Source organism: Caretta caretta, chromosome 2 (assembly GCF_965140235.1).
Source record: "Caretta caretta isolate rCarCar2 chromosome 2, rCarCar1.hap1, whole genome shotgun sequence".
Lineage (NCBI taxonomy): Eukaryota > Metazoa > Chordata > Testudines > Cheloniidae > Caretta > Caretta caretta.
In genome coordinates this window covers 66,971,433-66,993,582 of record NC_134207.1, presented here as the reverse complement: position 1 = coordinate 66,993,582, position 22,150 = coordinate 66,971,433, and the positions used below count along the sequence as shown (strand labels likewise).

Genomic DNA, 22,150 nt, shown 5'->3' with positions numbered 1-22,150 from the left:
GCAGGCAGGGAGCCTGCCTTAGTCCTGCTGTGCCGCTGACCGGACTTTTAATGGCCTGGTCAGTGGTACTGATGGAGCTGCCAGGGTCCCCTTTTGACCGGGTGTTCCAGTCAATAACCGGATACCTGGCAAATCTAACACTCGAGTACACACACACACGGAGCAGGCAGTCACACACCCATGGGGTGGGCAGATGTATACACACACAGTGGTAGGCAGGTGCACACACCCATGCACTCTGGGGGGCAGGAAGCACACCCAGGCCCACACAGCGGCAGACATGTGCAGACATACATGGGGACAGGCAGAAACATACACATGAGTAGGCAGACACATACCTGGGTGCCTGTGGGCACACACACAGGAGTGAGTGCACATACATGGGCAGGTGGGCATATGCACACAGGTGCTGGAACAATTTGTATAGTGGGGCTGCTGAGAGCCACTGAACCAGCGATTTCCCTAGACCCCCACCTCAGTTTTGTGAACTAATTACATGCAGTGTTGCCAATTTAGTGATTTTTTGGAAATTTGAATTGAAATGGAAATATTAATACACACTTTAAAAGCATATACAGTGTATGATAAAATGTGTATCTGAAAAAGTATAATTGATTTGAAAAGTATGGACATAGACTAGTTTCCTTATACAGCTGTTGTTTTTTTTTTGACAATGTCAGTGCATTCATTTTGGCAATGTTGGCCAACCTAATAATTTCAAATTATGATTTGTAACAAAGTCTAAATGAGCTCTCCCTGACAGCTAGTGATGAGCTGGAGGCTGGGCAGAAAGGCTTCAGGACCAGATTATATTTACATTCACACCTAATCTACTTAGGTATCCAGCAAACAGGGCTGTATTGCCCAAGTGATAAATTTTGGCTGGGGTTGGGTTACAAATCACTGGAATGGGGTGGGGGGGAAATGAAATGTTATTCATATTGTATGAGTAAAGGGCAGTAGAAGTGTACTTAGCCTGTGCTGATTGAGGGCATCAAGAGAGAGGGTGGGGACAGGTGTTTTGCTTGATGGTCTGCCTGAGTCACAAGTACTATTTGACCTGCCCCTCTCCGCTGTTTAAAGACAGATCTGATTAGGCTCCATAGATAGTCTTTTGTTTTGTTAAGTGACAACTACAGCTGAAATTACTGATTATCAGGTCAAAGTACTTAGACCTGCTGTGGGACACTGTTTCTGTGGAAGAGACGGCCCAGCTTGCACAAGCAGCGAGGCTCCCCCACTGAGAGCTCAACTGAAATCACTGATAGTTGGGTGGACCCTCAAGAGACCAACTCGCAGAGGTCACAGTGGCAGGTGGCAGCAGAAGGTGATGGTGCAGGGCCATTGGCAACAGAGCGATGGAGTGAACGGTGGCACAACGAACAACAGTGGCCAGAGCGAACAGTGAGCAGCTGGAGGAATGAGCAAGGTGCCTTCTTGCCCCCCACCTGGGAGGTAAACTCATGTGAAAGCACCTCTGAACTCTGAGTCTCCACTAACCTAACCTAGTCTCCACTAACCGGTGAGTGGGGTGCAGTGGAGGGAAAAGTGAGGGGTACGTTAAATAAATATTTGTTTGTTGGACTATATTTTAGTGACTTTGCTCCAGAATGCTAGATTTGTGACTGGGAATGGAAACTTATATAAATATGTTTCCTAGTAGGCCTGATGTTTGTCAGTCAAAGTGTTCCCATTTATTGAAGTTACAAAAGATGGCTACTGGTGCACCCTTGCAAAAAAGCTGATGAAGAAAGAAAGCTTTCCAATGCTATAATTGGTAAAAGTGGAGGAGCTTGGTTTGTCAGACTGATCAGCAAAGCCAATGCTGACAGGAATATACATTCCATCCAGCACAGCTTATTTTACCAGCCATTAAACAAAAGGAAATCTAACGCATTTTCTAGCTAGATTACTTACTAACTTAACAGGAGTTGGAAGGCTGCATTCCTGATCTGTTCCTGGCAAAAGGAACACACAGACAGATAGAACCCTTTGTTCCTCCCCGCTCCAGATTTGAAAGTATCTTGTCCCTTCATTGGTCATTTTGGGTCAGGTGCCAGCGAGGTTACCTTAGCTTCTTAACCCTTTATGTGAAAAGGCTGCAAAACACCATGCCTCTGGACTGCATCAACATGCAGAAAGCCTTATAACCCCACTTTCAAAGCCAATTTTAGAAGTACTTAATGAGGCTGTTAAGAATGCTGGAGACACAACACAGTTCATGAGAACAAACATGGCTGTGGCATCATACTTTCTATTTAAGCAAGAGATACCACACACTACAAACTGGAGGCCAATGTTAAGTGCATTGTCACTGGTTCATCCTGAAGTTGAACACTGGTTCCGAACAAGACCATCAAATGCTCACTATCTTTCTGCAAGAAACTGAACTGATGGCTAGAAGCATGCGGTGCAACAGTGAAAGACTCAACAGTTGAAAAAGTGAAGAATTCTTTTACCAAGTTCCAAAAATTTGCATACATCATAAATATAAAGGGAAGGGTAACCACCTTTCTGTATACAGTGCTATAAAATTCCTCCTGACCAGAGGCAAAACACTTTCACCTGTAAAGGGTTAAGAAGCTAAGGTAACCTCGTTGGCACCTGACCCAAAATGACCAATGAGGGGACAAGATACTTTCAAATCTGGAGCATGGAGGAACAAAGGGTTCTGTCTGTCTGTGTGTTGCTTTTGCCGGGAACAGATCAGGAATGCAGCCTTCCAACTCCTGTTAAGTTAGTAAGTAATCTAGCTAGAAAATGCGTTAGATTTCCTTTTGTTTAATGGCTGGTAAAATAAGCTGTGCTGGATGGAACGTATATTCCTGTTTTTGTGTCTTTTTGTAACTTAAGGTTTTGGCTAGAGGGATTCTCTATGGTTTGAATCTGATTGTCTTGTAAGGTCTTTACCATCCTGATTTTACAGAGGTGATTCTTTTACCTTTTCTTTAATTAAAATTCTTCTTTTAAGAACCTGATTGCTTTTTCATTGTTCTTAAGATCAAAGGGTTTGGGTCTGTGTTCACTTGTACAAATTGGTGAGGATTATTATCAAGCCTTCCCCAGGAAAGGGGGTGTAGGGCATGGGGGGATATTTTTGGGGAAGACGTCTCCAAGTGGTCTCTTTCCCTGTTCTTTATTTAAAATGCTTGGTGGTAGCAGCATACTGTCCAAGGACAAAACAAAGCTTGTACCTTGGGGAAGCTTTTAACCTAAGCTGGTAAGAATAAGCTTAGGGGGTCTTTCATGCAGGTCCCCGCATCGGTACCCTAAAGTTCAGGGTGTGGAAGGAACCCTGACAGCATACATGGCTGATGAATGCACCAATGCAAATGGGCATCAAGTATTAAGTCATTGTGTATGTTATCTTGATGTCAGTGGTAGGCCACTAGATGCATTTCTAGATGTTCAAGTTATAGAAGACACATTGGCTGCACCTGTGACAACCCACATCTTAGAGTTAAATGCTTGTCCATTGGATCCCAAACAGATGGCTGCTTATGCATTTGATGGAGCTGCAAACTTCTCTGGAAGACATGGTGGAGCACAAGCTTTGCTCAGAGAAAAGTGTAACCCTAATTTCTCCTATACACACTGCAGAGGCCATCTACTCCAACTAGCACTAGTACGAGCTGCATACTCTTCAAAAAGTTTCAGAGTAACAGCTGTGTTAATCTGTATTCGCAAAAAGAAAAGGAGGACTTGTGGCACCTTAGAGACTAACCAATTTATTTGAGCATAAGCTTTCGTGAGCTACATCCAATGAACTGAGCTGTAGCTCACGAAAGCTTATGCTCAAATAAATTGGTTAGTCTCTAAGGTGCCACAAGTACTACACTTCAAAAGACATTTAAAAAGCTATAAATTTAATGTCTTCAGTATATTCTTTTTTCAGCAAGAGTCCAAAAAGACTGAATATCTTGGAAAATATAGAAGTTACACTGGGACTAAAGTTCAAATTAGTCCAACCTGGGAAAACCCTCTGGCTTTCTCATGAGTGATCCTTGGCTGTTGTCTTAAAATTACTCCAGCCATTATTACCGGCTTTGGAAAGTATCTACCAAGATGGGATGGATCTAAGTAGTGAGGCTGAGGGATTACTTTTGCTACTACATTCAGAGAAGATCATTGCCATTCTCTCTCTCTCTTATAAGTCTACCACTTGAACCACTTGGGTCATTAAACAATGCATCCAGGCATCTGCTACAACAGTAGTAGAACTTTGTCCAGAAATAGAAGCTATATTTGGATCAATCAGAGAGCTAGCCCTTGAAAAAGTGCTGGAAGAAGCAAAGACTTCAGTCCAGAAGTTGACTAATGAAGGCATTTATATTGAATCCTTAAGTGAAGCGGACAAGAAGTGTTTGTCAAGACAACTGAAAAAGTACACAGACTTGATTGTTACAAATCTACAAGAGTGATTTCTAGATTCTACTCAACCTCTACGTAGCTTTTACAGATCCCTGTCCTATAAAACACCGACAGCTGAGTGGAATGAGGCACTACCAGCAATGGGGCTGCCATGCTCAGGACAGAACAGAGAATTTGAACACAGAGTGGAATATCATACGATGAATGAATGAAGATTTGACTTCAACTTATTTTTTATCATCATTAGTGGCTCGACCCGATCTTTGTGCTATGTTTCCTGGGCTGAAAGAAGTAGGAATTCATCTCTTGCTACTCTCAGTCACAACAGTTGAGCGTTCTTGTTCATCATCGAATAGAATTTTGTGTTCTGAAAGAAGTTGCCTCCTGCCTGATCATATGAATAAACTAATAAGAATATCAGTTGAAGGAATGAAAGTACCAGACACACGAGAAGCCACCAAAGATGAACGCATTGCATTCAAGAAGTTTATTAACAGAGTTGTGCAAAATTATAACAAGAAACCAAGAAGGATGTAGATCTAGTGCTTCCTAGAAGGCTTGAGTAGCCAACTTTAATTTGTGTGATGATTTTAAAACATGAGTTAAATCTAATAAAATGGTCATGAAACATTTTTTCAGTTTTTACTATGGTGCCATACAGCCCATAGTCTCACCCCTCATTGGCCCTGACCCCGCTCCCTTGTAAATTCAAACACCCACCCCTAATTTCAATTCCTGGGGAAAACACTGTGACTGAACCAAACTGTAAACCTTGTATGTAATGGAAACCACTTCAAGCCAAGAGGTGTAGCAGCACCCCCAGCACCTAGGCCTATGCATGCCCACAACAGGAAGCTGGGCAATCATACAAAGCGGCACGCTGGGCCCCGCACACATGGGGGCCGGGGTGGGGGGGGCATATGTGTGTGCACGCGCACACAGAGAGGGGAGCAGGCACGCGCGCAATCACACGTTTGCGGAGGGGGCGGGGCTAGGGCTCGTGGACTGGTCCAGTCCCGCTCCTCCCGTTGCCATGGCAGCCTGGCTACGGAAGCGCTCTGCGGCGCTTCCCTCCAGGTCCGCAGGGCGCCGCTCGGAGCCGGGCCGCGGGGAGCGGCTCCCTCCGTGCTGCTGAAGATGGCGGACGGCGGGGAAGCCGCGGGGCAGCCGGAAGAGGCGGCGGTTGACGGGCCGCGGCGGGACAAAGGGCCCCGGGCTACTGCCCGGCCACCCACGGCCCGGGACTTACAGGTACGGAAGGGCCGGGGCGGTACCCGGGAAGGACGAACAAGAGCCCGGAGGCTGCCCCGGGCTGCTGGGCGGGGGAGGCGGGGCTGGGCAAGGCCAGTCTCTGCGGTGGGAGGCGCGCGGAGGGCGCTGCCCGGCGGGCTGTATCTCCCGGCGGAGCGGGGCACTGGGAGCTGAGCGCTGGCGCGGGGCTGCTGCCTTCCCTTTCCATGCACACACCTGGCACCCTGCCCCTGGGCCCTCCGCCGCCGTGCTCCTCCCCACGGGGCCGTAACGTGCCATAGGGCGTGGGGTGATCCGCCAGGCGGCTTTGTGTCACACCCCTTCTCTCACGAGACCCACATTTTTCAGGACTTAATAGCCCGGCCCGATGAGGCTGCCCGCTCTTGTTTGCAGGGCCAGAATAAAGCTGCTTAATGCAAAAACCTTCTTGTTGCACCGATGAGCCTGGCTTTCAAACACCGGAGCAATGGGGAGGTGCCCCAGCCTGGAGAGAGTTTGGCTCCCATTTCTAGCTTCCTGCAAAGAAAGGATATAAAATCTTCTCAGCTGTAACCATTTCTTTTTCAGCATTCATTTTCCCCACCAACTTTAAAACTATGAAAGGCTTCCAAATAAAATTCTTCAAAACCATGTCTATGCTTGACCATGCTTGCAGCGGCATGAAGAGTATGTGTAGCCAGGGGTCCTGGTGCTGCGGGTGTACTAGCAACCCCTGGCTTGAAGTGGTTTCCATCATATACAGGGTATACCGTTTTGTTCAATGGCTTTCAGCACCCCCACAATAAAAATAGTTCCAATGCCACTGCATGTAGCTACATGCCACAATGAAGGGCAGGTGATGTCCACACTCGCTGTGGAAATGAAAGTCTCCAGCAGAGATCTACTGGTATGTAAAGAGCTTGGGCATGTAAAGAGCTGTGTAGGGTATATACTTTAACATTCAGGCATGTAGGGCCTTCTGCTCTACTCAACCTGCCTCATTGTCTATACTACTATTTTATACCCTTGCTGATTGGGCGTGCTGTGTCTACTCTACACAATACACAAGTGTGGACCTACCCTTAGCTATTACTTAACTAAAAGAAACATGAAACTCTAGGCAGTGTTACTGTTTTTGTTTACATTACACACAAGGCCAGTACTTTGCTGACCGGTCCTTACCATTTTTCCTTTCTATTTACTAATATTAGGTTTGCACGTTAATTATTGTTGATAAAGCCTATGAGTCTATTGAGAATAACATTTTTAACTGAAGCATACAGTAGTTACATTCATCTTCAGGTTTCCAACTGTTGAAGATCGGACTTGTAGTTAAGCAGGCTTTTTGAGTAGATGGTCTTTCATGGTGTTAAATGTAGGCTTTTTGAGTAGATGGTCTTTCATGGTGTTAAATGTATCTGAAATAAAAGTTCCCTTTTTAACTAGCACAAATCTGTAGAATGCATATTAAGTTTGAGACACTGGATGTCTTTTAAAAGTTCTATTGCAGTCTAACTACTCTGTACAATTTTCTTAATAGCCTCAATTCTTCAACTAGTTTACTTTCCTGGATAACAAGCATCTCATGACAACACTTATTACAGTATTAAATACTGTGATTCTAAAACAGTTTGTCTTGCAGAGGGCTCTCCTTATTTGAATGTTTGTTGTTTTGTAAGCCAAACCATAGTAGAATTACAGCCCTGCAGCACCATGTGGTGAAATGTTAATATCACTCCAGGGAACAGCAGAATCAAATTTTAGAACTCTGGTTTTGAGACAAAAAATTTAATGTTTTTTAAAATATTAAAATTTTTGTCTCAGAACCAAAGTACAACATTGTTAAAGACAATAGAAATCCAGCTACTAAAAATGTCGTATTTGGTATACCTTCGCATACTGTTTTTAAAGCTGAATCTGCCAGAGAAATGGCAGCATCTAGGACTATCCTTGGGAAAAGCCATTCTAATACAGATTATTACGCTTGGGTGTAAGCCTTTAAACACTTGCTGAAGTCAGTGTTAACACATGCTAAGGTGCTTTGCTAAATTGGGATCTTAATAGTAGTACATTCTGTCCTGGTTATAAACCTGTTATGTAGAAACTGAAAAATATAAATCAAAAGCTATTACTGTTGTGTTCTCTGACAACCTTATTGAAAGTAATGTGGCTTATTGCTTCACATGAACATAGAATATCTTTGTCTTAACCTTTTACAAGCAATGTGAGTGCTTTCTATGTATTCTGAACAGATGCTTCTGTATAAAAGTCTAGTCATTCTGTGCTAATGTAGCCTTATTACATATTTAATGAGGTAATTCAGACTTGTGTTTATTTTAATATGTAAATAAATACAAGTGTGTTTATTTCAGAGTACAAGTATCCAGACAAATATTTATGAGTATCTGAATAATGTCACTCTGTGTTTCTAAATCAATAAGGAACCTGGGCTTCTAAAACAATGAATACAATGTTTATTCTCTTGTTCTTTGTATAGTTTATATCTCTAGTCTTATCGATTTTCTAAAAAGTCTGGTATTGTATGTAGTTGGCTTTGGCTGGGTTATATGAAGATGAAGTTAAAAGCAAGTTATCCCATTCTGACAGACCACCAGCTACAGTGGTCGGTAACCCAAGACTACCTGTTCAGAGGTAAGAAGTGATTTGTACATTAGGATTTGTAATTTATTTGACATCTGTAATATCTGTTTCAGTTTACTAACCCTGCTTTTGTCACAACATTCAGAAATTTGAGCTCAAAGAAGTATTATATTCCAATGCTCATTTAAAAAACTGTAACAACACAGAAGAGTAAAATGGGTGTCCCTATAATACTATGCCCACTCTGCTTCCTTAGGAAGTGTTTGTAGCATATATTTATTTATTGACTAGTCTTCATTCTGCAGCTGTTCCCAACCACTATATGTTTCTGTTAGATGCTGGAAAAAGACTCAAAGTTAAATGCAGAAGTAGTTATGCTGTCGCACAGATTTGGACATATGACCTGTTTTCTTTTTTAAGGGGAACAACTGTTAGGAGCAGGAGCAATTCACATGGAGGACTATGCATAGGTGCCTCTTTTGGGTCAGGAAACCACAGTGCTTATGTCAACATGAGGACTATGATCCGTGACCATTAAGCCCTATCCAAAATTATCCCTCAGCAGCATCTACCATAGGAGATTTGGCAAATATCCTCTAAGATTCTTCATGGGAACAAAGAACTTGGGTGGACAACCTCTGTGTGGTAGAGAAATTGAATATATTTCTCTGTTTTTCTGGCATGTTTAGGTGCATGCAGCCAACAAGAATTTGCTTTAAGTACTTAGGGTACACATAACAGAATATATGGAGACTCATTATAGCACTCTCAAATAATCTTCTAAAAAATCTTGCCAAGTTTAAATTAATCAAGTACAAAACAACTGAACAGTAAGATGTGTTTTGTTTTGTTTTTAAAATGATCTATATGTGGCAAGTGACTGGGACATGATGAACCAAACACAAGGCTTTTGTGGCTTTCCAAAAAGACCCCATACACACAGATGTGTCAATGTGAATCTCATTTTTTAAAAAATGGGTGTATACCAGTGGACATCTCCACGACTGGACAACCTCCAATCCATTTGTGCACATGGATCTCTGGAAAGATGAAATTCACCCCAGGGTCGGATACTTGGGGGACAATAATAATTGTTTCTGGTTGAGATCGCCAATATAGGATGGTTAACCATCTATGGATATCACTATTAAAAATCTGCTTGCCAATACATACCACAAAGTTGTTATACTTACTTCCTGTTTCAAGTAGGGAATAGGTTGGTACTGTATCTTGAATACTTCAGAATGGTATATGTTGGCAAACTCTGGCTCTCTATTGGCAATCATATACCATGACTCAGATGAATCATTTTTGGAAAGAAAAGATGCCCCCTTAACTACACAATGTTAAATAATTCCTAATTTGGATAGATTGTAGTCTACATCAATTGTCAATGTACCACTGAAGTCAGTGGAGCTAGGACAGTTTGCACCAGTGGTGGACCTATCCCATGGATGTGAAGCTAGTGCAGTGGTTCTGATTCCCTATTACAAAGTATCTTTTAAATTCATTCTAAATGTTTACTGTAAACTTTTGCAATGTTGGCTTTAAGAATATTTTTGAATTCATATAATAAACAGTAAGGATTGGGGAAACTACTGCTTGTAAGCTCTTTGGGACCAGTGACTGTCTTTTTGGTCTGTGTACAGCACCTATCACAATGGGGTCCGGGTCCATGACTGGGGCACCTAGCACTTTGGTAATACAAATAAATAATAGTAATGCTGGTTGGTCCGATTGCAGGTTCAAGTACAGTAACTCCTCACTTAAACTTGTCCCGGTAAACGTTGTTACGTTGCTGATCAATTAGGGAACATGCTCGTTTAAAGTTGCACAATGCTCCCTTATAATGTTGTTTGGCAGCCGCCTGCTTTGTCCACCGCTTGCAGGAAGAGCAGCTCGTTGCAGCTAGCTGGTGGGGGCTTGGAACCAGGGTGGACCAGCAGCCCTCATATCAGCTCCCCGCTCCCCTAAGTTCCCTGTGCAGCAGCCGCCCAGCAGGCTACCAATTGCTGGCAGTTCAGCTGTCCTGCCTTCCCCCCCCCACACACACACCCCACCCCCCGCCATGTGCTGCTCCTGCCCTCTGCCTTGTAGCTGTTCCCGGGAGCCTCCTGATTGCTGTGTATGGGAGGGGGGAAGAGGGGGACTAATGTCAGGGTGTCCCCCTCCCCCTCTACTCCTGTGTCCCGTCCCCCCCCGCTTACCCCTTCTCTATATGGGGACAGGGCTCAGGACGCTGGCTGCAGCTGCTGTCTCAACTTCCTGATCTTTGAGGCAATGTACTTAGAATGGTGTCAGCATACTTAAAGGGGCAATGCGTATCTCTCTCTCTCTCTCCCCCCCCACACACAGGGTGTGTGTCTCTGTCGGCCATGCTGTCTCCCCTCCCTCCATTCATGTTGCCTTGTACAGTGTGAGGCTACATGAACAAAAATGTGTTAACCCTTGAGGGCTCAGCCGAATGCTAGTTCATCATTTAGCAGTAAGACATTCCCTGGGAAATATCCCACCCTCTTCCACCCTCTAACTTCACGACTTCAGCCAAGCTTCACAATCATCATTGCTGTGTACAGTATTAAATTGTTTGTTTTAAAACTTATTTTGTGTGTGTGTGTGTTTTTATATATATTTTTATTTATTTATTTATATATAGTTTTTTGCTTGGTGAAAAAAATTTCCCTGGAACCTAACCCCCCCAATTACATTAATTCTTATGGGAAAATTGGATTTGCTTAACATCGTTTTGCTTAAAGTCACATTTTTCAGGAACATAACTACAACGTTAAGCGAGGAGATACTGTACTACAAAACCAGTTTTTAAATATAATTGAAGGTTAAGGGCCAGATTCTGCAACCCTTATTCACACTGAATATTACCTATTGATGTCAGTGAGGCCACTTTTGAAGTAAATTGTCATTCAGCATGCATAAGGGTATTGCTGTATGGTCCTAAATGAGCTGCCCTCCATTCTTTCCTTGCTACATGGCAAATATTTGGAACTATTTACTGTGGTCAATAGAACATATGCTGTTACAGTGTGTCAACGATTTAGAATTATTTTATAAAATGCTTAAACAGTGAGCCTGAATGGCTGTTGGAACCCATCAGGTCAGAACTTTTGAGAGAACTTATTTTTGCTCTCTCTCTTAGTTTTTTGTATACTTAAAAAAAAAAAACTGTTTTACATAGGACAGTCATAAAGTGTGAAGCGCTTGTCACCATGGATATATGATGCAGTGTATATATCAGTAATCATCAAATGATTTTTTTTTAAATATTTGTTGGCAGTCTAAAAATTGACTCCTTCAGAAGCTTGAGAAAACCAGAAAGAAGCATGAGTGATGACAAAGAAAACCAAAGGTACTGTAAAAACAGAAGCTTATTTATCTATAACAATTATGAATATATTAATTTAGTTTTTATTTTTTTCATTCATACATTTTTTTTTCCTTTCTTCTTTCTTCATAATGGTGTTGATCTTAGTCTTTCCTCTAAGTCAGTGGTTCTCAACTCTGGTCCATGGCTTGTTCAGGGAAAGCCCCTGCGCGCCGGGCCGGTTTGTTTTCCTGCCGCGTCTGCAGGTTTGGCCAATCATGGCTCCCACTGGCTGCGGTTCGCCGCTTCAGACCAATGGGGGTTGCGGGAAGTGGCGCGGGCCAAGGGATGTGCTGGCCACCCTTCCTGCAGCCCCCATTGGCCTGGAGCAGCGAACCGCAGCCAGTGGGAGCTGCAATTGGCTGAACCTGCGGACGTAGCAGGTAAACAAACTGGCCCAGCGCGCCAGGGGCTTTCCTTGAACAAGCGGCAGATCAGAGCTGAGAACCACTGCTCTAAGTGGTAACATAAGGGCTGTTGTGTGACTCATTAGAGGGAAATGGCAACACAAGGTATGGAGGATAGCCTTTCCTATTTAAAATAAAATGCTTTGTCCAACATTCAACCTATAATCTGAATCTTTCTGAACTGTAGGCTTCCATTCTTAATCTCTTTGGTTTTACATGTAATATTTGTTATAACCTCCCTCCCCCCTGGCAAAGTATTGCTCTTGATAATCCATAATGTCCAGGCCAAATTTAGGAAAATAAATTTTAGAATTAAATCAAATTTATATGTTACATATTTTGTAAATAATTATATATTTCTTAGATTTTATTTCTGGAACTGAAATGAATATGATGTAGAGGTATTAAAATGTGCTAGTAGCTCTTCCAAATATGCTTATTTTTTACATCTGCATTACTGTTCATTATGTTTGGTAAGCCACTCGAGCACCTTTTATTTAATAGTTTCGTTTTTGGTTCATAGTCAGATTTACACAGGTGCATATTGAGTAATTTTCCTCTAGAATAATCTAACTCTGTCCATTACTCAAAAAATCTTTTCTAATGAATCTTTTCCCCGCTTTTCCTTGCAACTCTTCTCTGTGTTTGTGTTCCTGTTTCACAGCTTAACTTTGTTCCTTTGTTACCTTCAGTTGTGTGAATCTTGTATTTAATATTAAAGGTAACACTTAATCCTTAAACTGCCAGCAATAAGTTATTAACTTGTTAGAACAATCACCTCCAGCTCCGCTTCATCACATCACCCTTAGTTTATAGACATCAGTGTTGAGATAGCAGAATCAGTTTTATTCTAGTAAGCAGCCGCAGATTGACTTGTTTTATCCTGAATCAACTCACCTTGCCTCCTATACTTAAATAGTATGCCCAAAGAGAATAGGAAGCATTCAGCATTTTATTATCTGTTTAAAATCAAATCAAACAGACATTAAAGATGCTACAGCTTGACAGTATGTCATATCTATCTGTCTAAATTTGGATAGCATCCATCACCATGGTGTCTAAGCACATATTAGCCCCAAGCACTTCTAGTCTTTTAATCTTACTATCCGGCATGTATATAACTTCTGATTATAGATAATAAAACTACTAAATAATACACTCCTATGAAATGGATCTCCTGCAATGGCTAGAAATTAGTCTATTTTGAAAATAAACTAGATGTTTACTACTGTTTCTTTTATTCAGTGGTTTTCTCTGAAGTTACTGCAGACTCTAAAGTGCCTCAGAATATAAATTAATTGTTGTTAAAAAAGAACTAATATTGTTAGAAATGTGACCATAATTGACCATTAAGCCTAAAATCTGACTTTGGTGCTATTTTTAGTTGTTCCCCCAAACAGTTGTATGTTAATTCTACAAAGGCAATGTTAATTGTGCATCCTTATTTTGATCAGACCAGCCATAGTCTCATGCACAGAACCTCCCAGTGGAGATTATTCTTTCCAGGAGCTGGTGGAATCCACACAAGATAAGGCATGTAAAGCCACAGCTATGTCAGGACTGTGTTCGCTATAAAATATGACCATGGTTCCTAACCTCTGGGAACCTCTATACCTTTGGAGGTCCAATACTGTAACAGTTCTTTGAGCAGTGCTTCTTTGTGTATTGCAAAAGCCAGAACTGGATGAATGCTTCTGTGATCAAAGTGAAGAGGTCTTGTGCCAGAATTTGGCTCCATTTGTTTACTGAGCTTTTTTATTGAAAAATGGGTGTCCATCAATTACTTCAAAAGGATTGTCACTGATGTACATTATTGTTTAAAGATTTTACTCAGGTGACTCAGAATATAGCGGACTACAGATTGTTGGGCCTTCTGATAATAAGAATCCCAGTAAAATTGTTGATGAACTTTTCAAAGAGGCGAAAGAACATGGGGCAGTTCCACTGGATGAAGCCGCAAGAGCCTCAGGTGATTTTAGTAAAGCTAAAGTAAGTATAAAAAAGATGGTTTGGTGAAAACCAAATGAATTATAGTTATTTTTGCCTAAATGGCTTATTGTCTCGTGAATTATATTACTAATGCTTGCAAATGTTCAATTTCCAATCTTAACATTTCATAGTACACTGACTGCTTTGCATGGTTATAATTTCTAACTACCTAATTTGCTAATTAGAAGGCATATCAATTAGAACATTATGTGTTTGTGTTAACTAAAAAAGCAGGCTTGTTCACATTTTAATTTATATGCTTGCACCCCATTAAATATTTTTGTAATTTGTTTCATGTATCTATTCTGACTGTTTAATTTTTTTAATTAACTTTCTTTTTAAATATTTTATCAGTCATTTTCAGGTGGTGGATACAGATTGGGTGACTCATCACGGAAGCGCTCTGAATATATATATGGAGAAAATCAGAATGGGCAAGATGTACGTAAAATGTTGAATAGCAGAAAATAGGGCTACACATTCTGACCCCTGGTTGGCAATGTTTGAAGCCCAAGTTTTCAAGATAATGTTTTTATATAACAATAGTTTTGTTTATAATGAATAGCTATAGAGCCATGTAATGTACATTTTAAGAATAATTTCTTAAAGCCAAAGGGTCTACATGGACAAAAATACATAGATTATGAAGTACATAAGCTCTGCAGGTAGAGGAAAGAGGTGTTTGGCAAAGAAGTTGGCTGACTGGGTCCAGTGTTGTGAAAAGAAAGGGTTGTATTTCTGTGAGTGCTCTGTGACTCTAATCTGAGTTGCAAAGTGCTCCTTTGGAATTAAAAGCTTAATTTTGTGAGGAGTTGCCTACAATATTTAAAAGCTCTGTAGAAATTAGTTGTATTGATTCAGCCCTATTAAGCATCTCACAACAATTCATAACTTGTAATTTTGTGTGTTGTCTATATTCCCTGTGAGGTAGAAAACTGAGTGTCATTGATAGTAAGCTACTGGAATACTCCCTAGCTAAATAAGATCCTTCTAAAGTTGATATTGTGTAGAAAGAAAATAAATATTATATTTGACTAATTTTAAGTCCTATTTAGGGTGAAGAGAAAACAACCAGAATGGTTCTACTTTGTAGAAGAGGCTTCAATCTCTTCCTGCTTCATAGTGTTCTGTGTTGTTGTATCTCAGTGATTTCTGTGTCAGTTTATAGTTAGAAAGAGGTGTCTTTTCCTGTCAGCCTTTCATATTATTTGCACAGTGAGAGTCAAACAGGGTTCTTTCCATACCATGCATCATCACCAATAATAAATGTTCCAACATCCAAATTGGGCCTTCAGCTACACCTGTGAAAGTGCTGGGATCAGTATGACAAATTGAATAGAATAGAAGAGTTGTTTCCTGATTGCCATTGTTTTCATCAGACTTGGATAGGTGTGACTGATAGGAGCTTAATAAACAACTTGGTTGATGCACAAGATGGAAAAAACATCAGCAGTAATTGAATCTTAGCTGAGCTTGGTCGGCAGTGCTAACAGGAGTAAAGAAGAGTCAAACTTACTTTAGCCACCAACGAGAGCAGACATGACCCTGAATATACACAGGGAATAGAATTGTGAACTAAGATGATGCCATTTTATATAGTCACTTTTCAGAGTAAAACTACACTATAATATCATCAGTAAAACTAAATTAACACTAAAGCATCTTTCTCTCTCTGGTGCCTTTCAGGGTCCTGTGCTAGGTCATCTCCTCTTTGTCCTTTGTGCTCAAGATAGCTCCACTTGATTTCAGCTAACACCTCTATGGAAATAATTTTACAAATCTAATTCTCTTTCTCTAATCTTCATCCCTCTGTCCACCTCTTCAACTATGTTTGATATACTTATGTGAATGTCCTCCTGCTATCTCAAGCTCATTTTCTCCAACCTTGAACTTTTCTCCTAAAATTTCTTCATTTTCTTTTCTTCTCTAACACCATTTTCCACTCCCCTACTCTCCCATATTTGCAACCTTGGTGTTATCTTTGACTTCTGCTCTTTCCCCACCATAACTAGTGCTAAGTTCTGTCACTTCTTCCTCTCTAAGGGCTTGTCTACATAGAAACTTAGTGTGCGGCAAACCAGTGTGTGAATGAACAGCACACTAGCCTGTTGCACACTAAATCCTTGTGTGGATCATGCTACTGCATACTAACAGTTCTGTAGTGTGCTTTGACATACTGCTGTTTGAAACAGGTTGTAAGAAACAGCAGTAAATCAAAGCACACTACAGAACTTTTAGTGCAAAGTAGCAGGGTCCACATGGCCTGCTACTGTGCAGTAGGCTAGTGGGCTCTACAGTCACACCCTGGATTTCTGCACAAGTCCTGTGTTTGCAAGCCCTAAAAAACCAAAATTCAGCTATAGCTACTGTTAAAACCCTTGTCTATGCTTTTGTCATATTTCCTCTTCCTTCTTGCAACCACTTCCTCTGTGGTCTTTGGAATTCTCACCTCTACCTCCCTCCAAACTTTCCAAAATACCATTGCTAAAGTGATCTTTATCTGTGTCTACTCTGCCCTTATAATTGTCCCCTTCAGCCCTTTTGCTGGATTCTTTTCTTACTGCATCAGGTTTTTCATCCTTGCCTTTAAGGTTCTGCATAATTTTGCCCTATCCTTATCTCTACTCTTCTTTCTTCCTATGCTCCTGCATGCTCCTTTTCTGTGCTATAATCATCTGATTCTGCTGCTCCCTCATTCTCCTTTTTCTTACTCTATACCTCATTTTTTATGCTTTTCCTAAACTTGTGAGCGCTCTCTTGCTGCTTCTTGTAAATCCAGACTTCCACATATTTCTTCTGTTTACCCTGAATTGTTCTTACCAACTTTCCCTGGCAGTAAGTCACACTCTCACCCAGACATTTTCCTGAATTTTTTCCTCGTCTGTTTTAGAATGCAAGCTCTTCTGAGCAGATATGTCTTCTTTTATGTTTTATAAAACATTGCATAATTGTTTAGTGTTGTATAAATGCTTAAGTAATCGCATCTTGATTACTGAAACATCCTTTCTCTGGCCTTGACAAATGCAGTCTTGCCCTGCTTATTTCCACTAAGAATGCTTCTGCAAAGATCATTTTCCTAGCTCGTTACTTTGACCATGTAACCTTTCTCTTTGTATCACTTCACTGGCTCCCTTCTTCTCTGTTGTGTCAAATATAAGCTACTTGTCTGCACTTTCAAGGCCTTTCATGATTATCTGCCTCCCTACCTGTCATCTCTCATTCAATATTGAAAAGTTGACTCCTACCTCCAATAAGCCCATGATGCTAGCTTCCATCACCCACTTGTTAAATTGGCAGACAAGTACCTTCATGCTTTCTCTTATGCTACCCATTGTGCCTTGGAGAAGCTCCCTGTAAAACAAAACAAACTCATTATCCTATTTTGAATCCCTCTAAATTTCTCCTTTGCCCTGAAGCCTACAGAAAATATGGCAATCGTTATGTTGCTGGGTATGCTGAGAATACATACATACCTATCATGTTAACCAATATGTCTCATTGTTTCCTTGTACTCCCCGGTCAGTCTGTCTGTACCCATCTGTTGTCTCTTATCTTATACTTAGATTGTAAGGTCTTGGGGGCAGGCAGGGTGTGTATTTTTGTTCTGTGTTTGTACAGTGCCTATCACAGAGGGTCCTAGTCCATGAATTGGGGCTCCTAGGTGTTACAATAAAAATAACAATGATAAAACCAGTTATCAGAATTACTAATTCTAACTCTCCCTTTATTCCACAAGTGATTAGAATAGTAGTAGTAGTCTGCAAGTTTATGGGTGCTAGATCAATTTTAAACAAAAACAGTATTCACCATTTTGAAAGCAGTTGCATCACCTGTTAAGCCTAGTACACTATTGTTGGCATATATTTTCTGTGTACCTTGTATTTTATCTATTAGCTATGTCACTGTTAAAAGTCAAGGCTTATTGTGAGGTTCAAGGGTGCCAATCTGTCTGAGGTCTCAGTACCATTGAATTTGTAATTTCAACTGTAGCAACAGTGCCAATGTTACTAGAAGTCTATATCACTTTTGGGGGGGAATCTAAAAATGACAGTCCAAAATCTCTCTACAAAAACTAACACAGTATTTTTATTTCTTTTGCCTTCTGTCTTATGTTTCTATGTTTTGCTCCAAAATGTGTGTGTGTTTTAGATTCAGTACTCTGTTTGCCAATATGTACAAAGCTAACAAAAAAGATCAGCAGATAATTGCTTAGAAATTTTTTCATTTAGTTTTTTATTATACTTTCTTTGCTCAATAGGTTCAAATTTTGCTTAAACTGTGGAGGAATGGTTTCAGTTTAGATGATGGAGAGTTGAGATCTTACACAGACCCAACAAATGCTCAGTTTCTTGAGTCTGTTAAAAGAGGGTAAGTTATAATGGTGGTTACTTTGCTGACTATATCAAAGCAATCGGTTGGAGAGAAGGGAAATAGTAATAAAACAGTGATGAATATTAAAGTATATGACCTTTTTGCAGTGTAAAGCAACCGAGTACTGAAACATTAAATAATCGTTGTACCAGAAACAAGATTAGGCTGATTAATGTTACTGCAGAGATACAGACAGTGTATATTGTCATAGGGACCTCTTTGCAATAGATCAAAAGGCATTTATGCCTCCTGCAATTTTATAAGGATTGATGTTGTACACTTTCTTAATTTCCTCCTATCTTGAAAACTTTTTTTGCGATGGGAGAAGGACTGCGGTATGGGACTATTCCATAGACTGTCTATTTATTATGCTATAGCTGCACTGAGGACACCTCTGAAGCCTAGATGTTAGCTAGCATTATCTGCATATACACACACACGTGCGCGCGCGCCCTCTGACGCAACAAGGGGCCTACACACATTGCCACTCCACGCAATGTATTTCTGCGAATATGCTCAAACAGAAATAATCTCCATAGGGGGTATGCTTTTAGTTCCTGCTGGGCAGTAGTAGACTCAGAAGTGCCAACTGTGATTCAAAATAATTCACGGTTTATTCACTGCAACAAATGCCTCCTTCTGTTTGAATATTCATATTATGCTGGGCTGAGCAAAACAGGTGTAGTTATTCCTTAACATGAATAATGTTTTAATTAGGGCTGTCAAGCGATTAATTTTTTTTTAGATGTGCGATTTAATTGCACTGTTAAACAATAATAGAATACAATTTTTATTTAAATATTTTAGATGTTTTCTACATTTTCAAATATATTGATTTCAATTACAACACAGAATACAAGTGTACAGAGCTCACTTTATATTTATTTTCGATTACAAGTATTTGCACTATAAAAATACCAAAAGAAATAGTATTTTTCAATTTACCTAATACAAGTACTGTAGTGCAATCTCTTTGTTGTGAAAGTGCAACTTACAAATATAGATTTTTTTTTTGTTACATAACTGCACTCATAAATAAAACAATGTAACACTTCAGAGCCTACACGTCCACTCAGTCCTACTTCTTGGTCAGCCAATCGCTAAGACAAACAAGTTTGTTTACATTTACAGGAGATAATGCTGGCCACTTCTTGTTTACAATGTCACCTGAAAGTGATAATAGGCCTTTTCATGGCACAGTTGTAGCCGTCACAAGATATTTATGTGCCAGATGTGCTAAAGATTCATATGTCCCTTCATGCTTCAACCACCATTGCAGGGGACATGTGTCCATGCAGACATGGGCTCTGCTCAATAAGAATCCAAAGCAGTGCGGACTGATGCATGTTCATTTTCATTATATGAGTCAGATGCCACAAGCAGAAGGTTGATTTTCTTTTTGGTGGTTCAGATTTTGTAGTTTCCGCATCAGAGAGTTGGATAAGGTGAATTGAAAAATACTATTTCTTTTGTTTATCATTTTTACAGTGCAAATATTTGTAATAAAAATAATATACACTTAGAAAAACATCCAAAATATTTAATAAATTTCAATTGGTATTCTATTGTTTAACAGTGAGATTAAAACTGCCATTAATCATGATTAATTTTTTTTAGTTAATCGTGTGAGTTAACTGAGATTAATCAACAGCCCTAGTTTTAATACCTGTGAAGTGTCCACTAGGTATGTGAAAAGCATGATTTGCTATCTTAGGCAATCTTAGCAAAAGTATTTTCTTAACAGTATAGAAGGAAAAGTGTTGATATAAGTTTTTAAACAGCTGAGCTCTACCGAAGTGGTGGATGCATTTTGGCGGTATATAAAATAAATAAATAATGTATGAAGACTTGCAAAGGACTGATTCTTTGAATTGAATGGCACTATGCAAAAGTAAAACATAGTATTGCTAATATTTACTCAACACGCTTAGTTTTTTTTATGTGTGGTTACAAGTTTTATTGTGAAGAGGAATATTGAAGTTATAAGTTATAAAATGAAATACATTTTGAACACTTGAAATTACTCCAGTGACTGCAAGTCCAGTTTTCAAAATCCATGTTATACCTCTTATTGTATATGTATATATTAGATTTCATCCCTCTTCCCTCCACCCTTTACATATTGATTGTTTGAGATTGTAAGATCTTGAGGGTAGGGTTGTGTCTTTGTATTTGTACAGCACCTCGCACAGTGGGACAATGTTACTAATTGAGGGCCCTGGGTGCTACTGCAATATAATAATCAGTTGATTATTTCTCAAGGCCTTTTTCCTCCCCTCAATTGGAGTAAGATCCCTGTTAAGGACTGTGATTGACAGGCAAAAAAAATGTATTCCATTAGAGCCAGGGTAGGGAACCTCTAGCCCACTACTTAATTTAATCCAGCTCACAGCAAGTCTCTGTGCTGTGGGCCAGAAGCCCTGAGCCTCTGCGCCCTCCCCTCCCACCCCCCATTCTCCCCTCAGCTCCCAGGCGGAGGGGCAATCAGGGAAGCTGCGCATGATGCCCCCAGCACCGGCTCCACAGCTCCCATTGGCCGGTAACCACGGCCAGTGGAAGCTGCGGGCCCGGTGATGCAGGCATGGGCAGCATGCACTGTGCAGAGCTCCCTGGTTGCCCCTCCACCTAGGGGCTGCACATGCCAGCCGCTTCCGGAAGCAGTGCGGGGCCAGGGCAAACAGGTAGCCTGCCTTAGCCCCACTGCGCAGCCAACCAAAGTTGCCGCAGGTAAGCACCACCTGGCCGGAGCCCGCACCCTGAGCCCCCTGCCACACCTTAACTCCCTCCCAGACCCCGCACCCCAACCCCCAGGTCTCAGCCCCCTCCCACACCCAAACTTCTTCCCAGAGCCTGCACCCCAACCCCCACCCCAGTTTTTGAAACCCTCCTGCACCCTAATTCCCTCTCAGACCCCCACCTGCACCCCCAATTCCCTTCCCGTGCCCTGAGCCTGCTCCTGCACCCCAAACTCCTCATCCCCAGCCCTACCCCAGAGCCTGCATTACCAGCCGGAACCCTCACCCCATCCCGTACCCCAACCGCCTGTCCCAGCCCGGAGCCCACTGCTGCACCCTGAACCCCTCATTTCTAGTTCCACCCAGGGGTCTAGGGTAAGCCCCCAGCTGGCTCCCGCTACTGTGGGGGAAGCCCTGAGCTTCCACGCCGCCCCCTCCCCCCCCCGCTTGTGGGGCTCTGTGTGGCCCGTGACTGATTTTTTCTGTGGGTCAGTGGCCCCTGATAGAAAAAAGTTTCCCCACGCCTGCATTAGAGATTACTTGAGAAAACTTTAAAAATGTTTGATTAGTGAAAAATTATAATATAAATTTAAAGTTACAGCAACTATTTTTAGACATTTCTAATTCTGTTCCTCTGGATTATTTTTTAAATTCTCAACCAAAATATTAAAAATATCTAAGTATGGGCAATATTCCATCTCACTTTTTTTTTAAACACAGAACTCCCCAGTAACTTCATCTGCTTGAACATCATTTGCAAAATGTAGCTATTACAATGAATGAGTGTACAATTTTATCAGTGCACCCTAGATTTCAACTTGTGACTTAATAATGAACTACATTAATTATACATTCCATTAGTCTTTATTTTTAACTCTAGCTTCTAGAAGAAGTAGGCGCAATTGGATTCCTCTGCATTTTGATACAGATAGGGCAGTAGTTTCCACTCTTTATTAAAATATTGTTTAGGCTCTTGTAGGATCCATACTGAAATGTTTTACTGTACTGTAATTGGGAATTTCTATTGTGTACTTTAAGGAGACAGCTAAAATGGTTTATTTTTGCAT

At 41.0% G+C, this 22,150-nt stretch overlaps 1 protein-coding gene across 1 annotated transcript in view; it reads left to right on the top strand.

The window, feature by feature from the left end:
• The first annotated feature begins 5,361 nt into the window (after positions 1-5,361).
• Positions 5,362-22,150, top strand: part of UBXN2B (UBX domain protein 2B) — a 28,470-nt gene continuing 11,681 nt past the window's right edge. The window contains exons 1-6 of the mRNA XM_048840739.2: positions 5,362-5,622; positions 8,150-8,253; positions 11,495-11,566; positions 13,812-13,977; positions 14,332-14,418; positions 18,236-18,345. Of these exons, the coding sequence (XP_048696696.1) occupies positions 5,509-5,622; positions 8,150-8,253; positions 11,495-11,566; positions 13,812-13,977; positions 14,332-14,418; positions 18,236-18,345 (653 nt within the window). The 5' untranslated portion in view covers positions 5,362-5,508. The remainder of the gene's footprint in view (positions 5,623-8,149; positions 8,254-11,494; positions 11,567-13,811; positions 13,978-14,331; positions 14,419-18,235; positions 18,346-22,150) is intronic.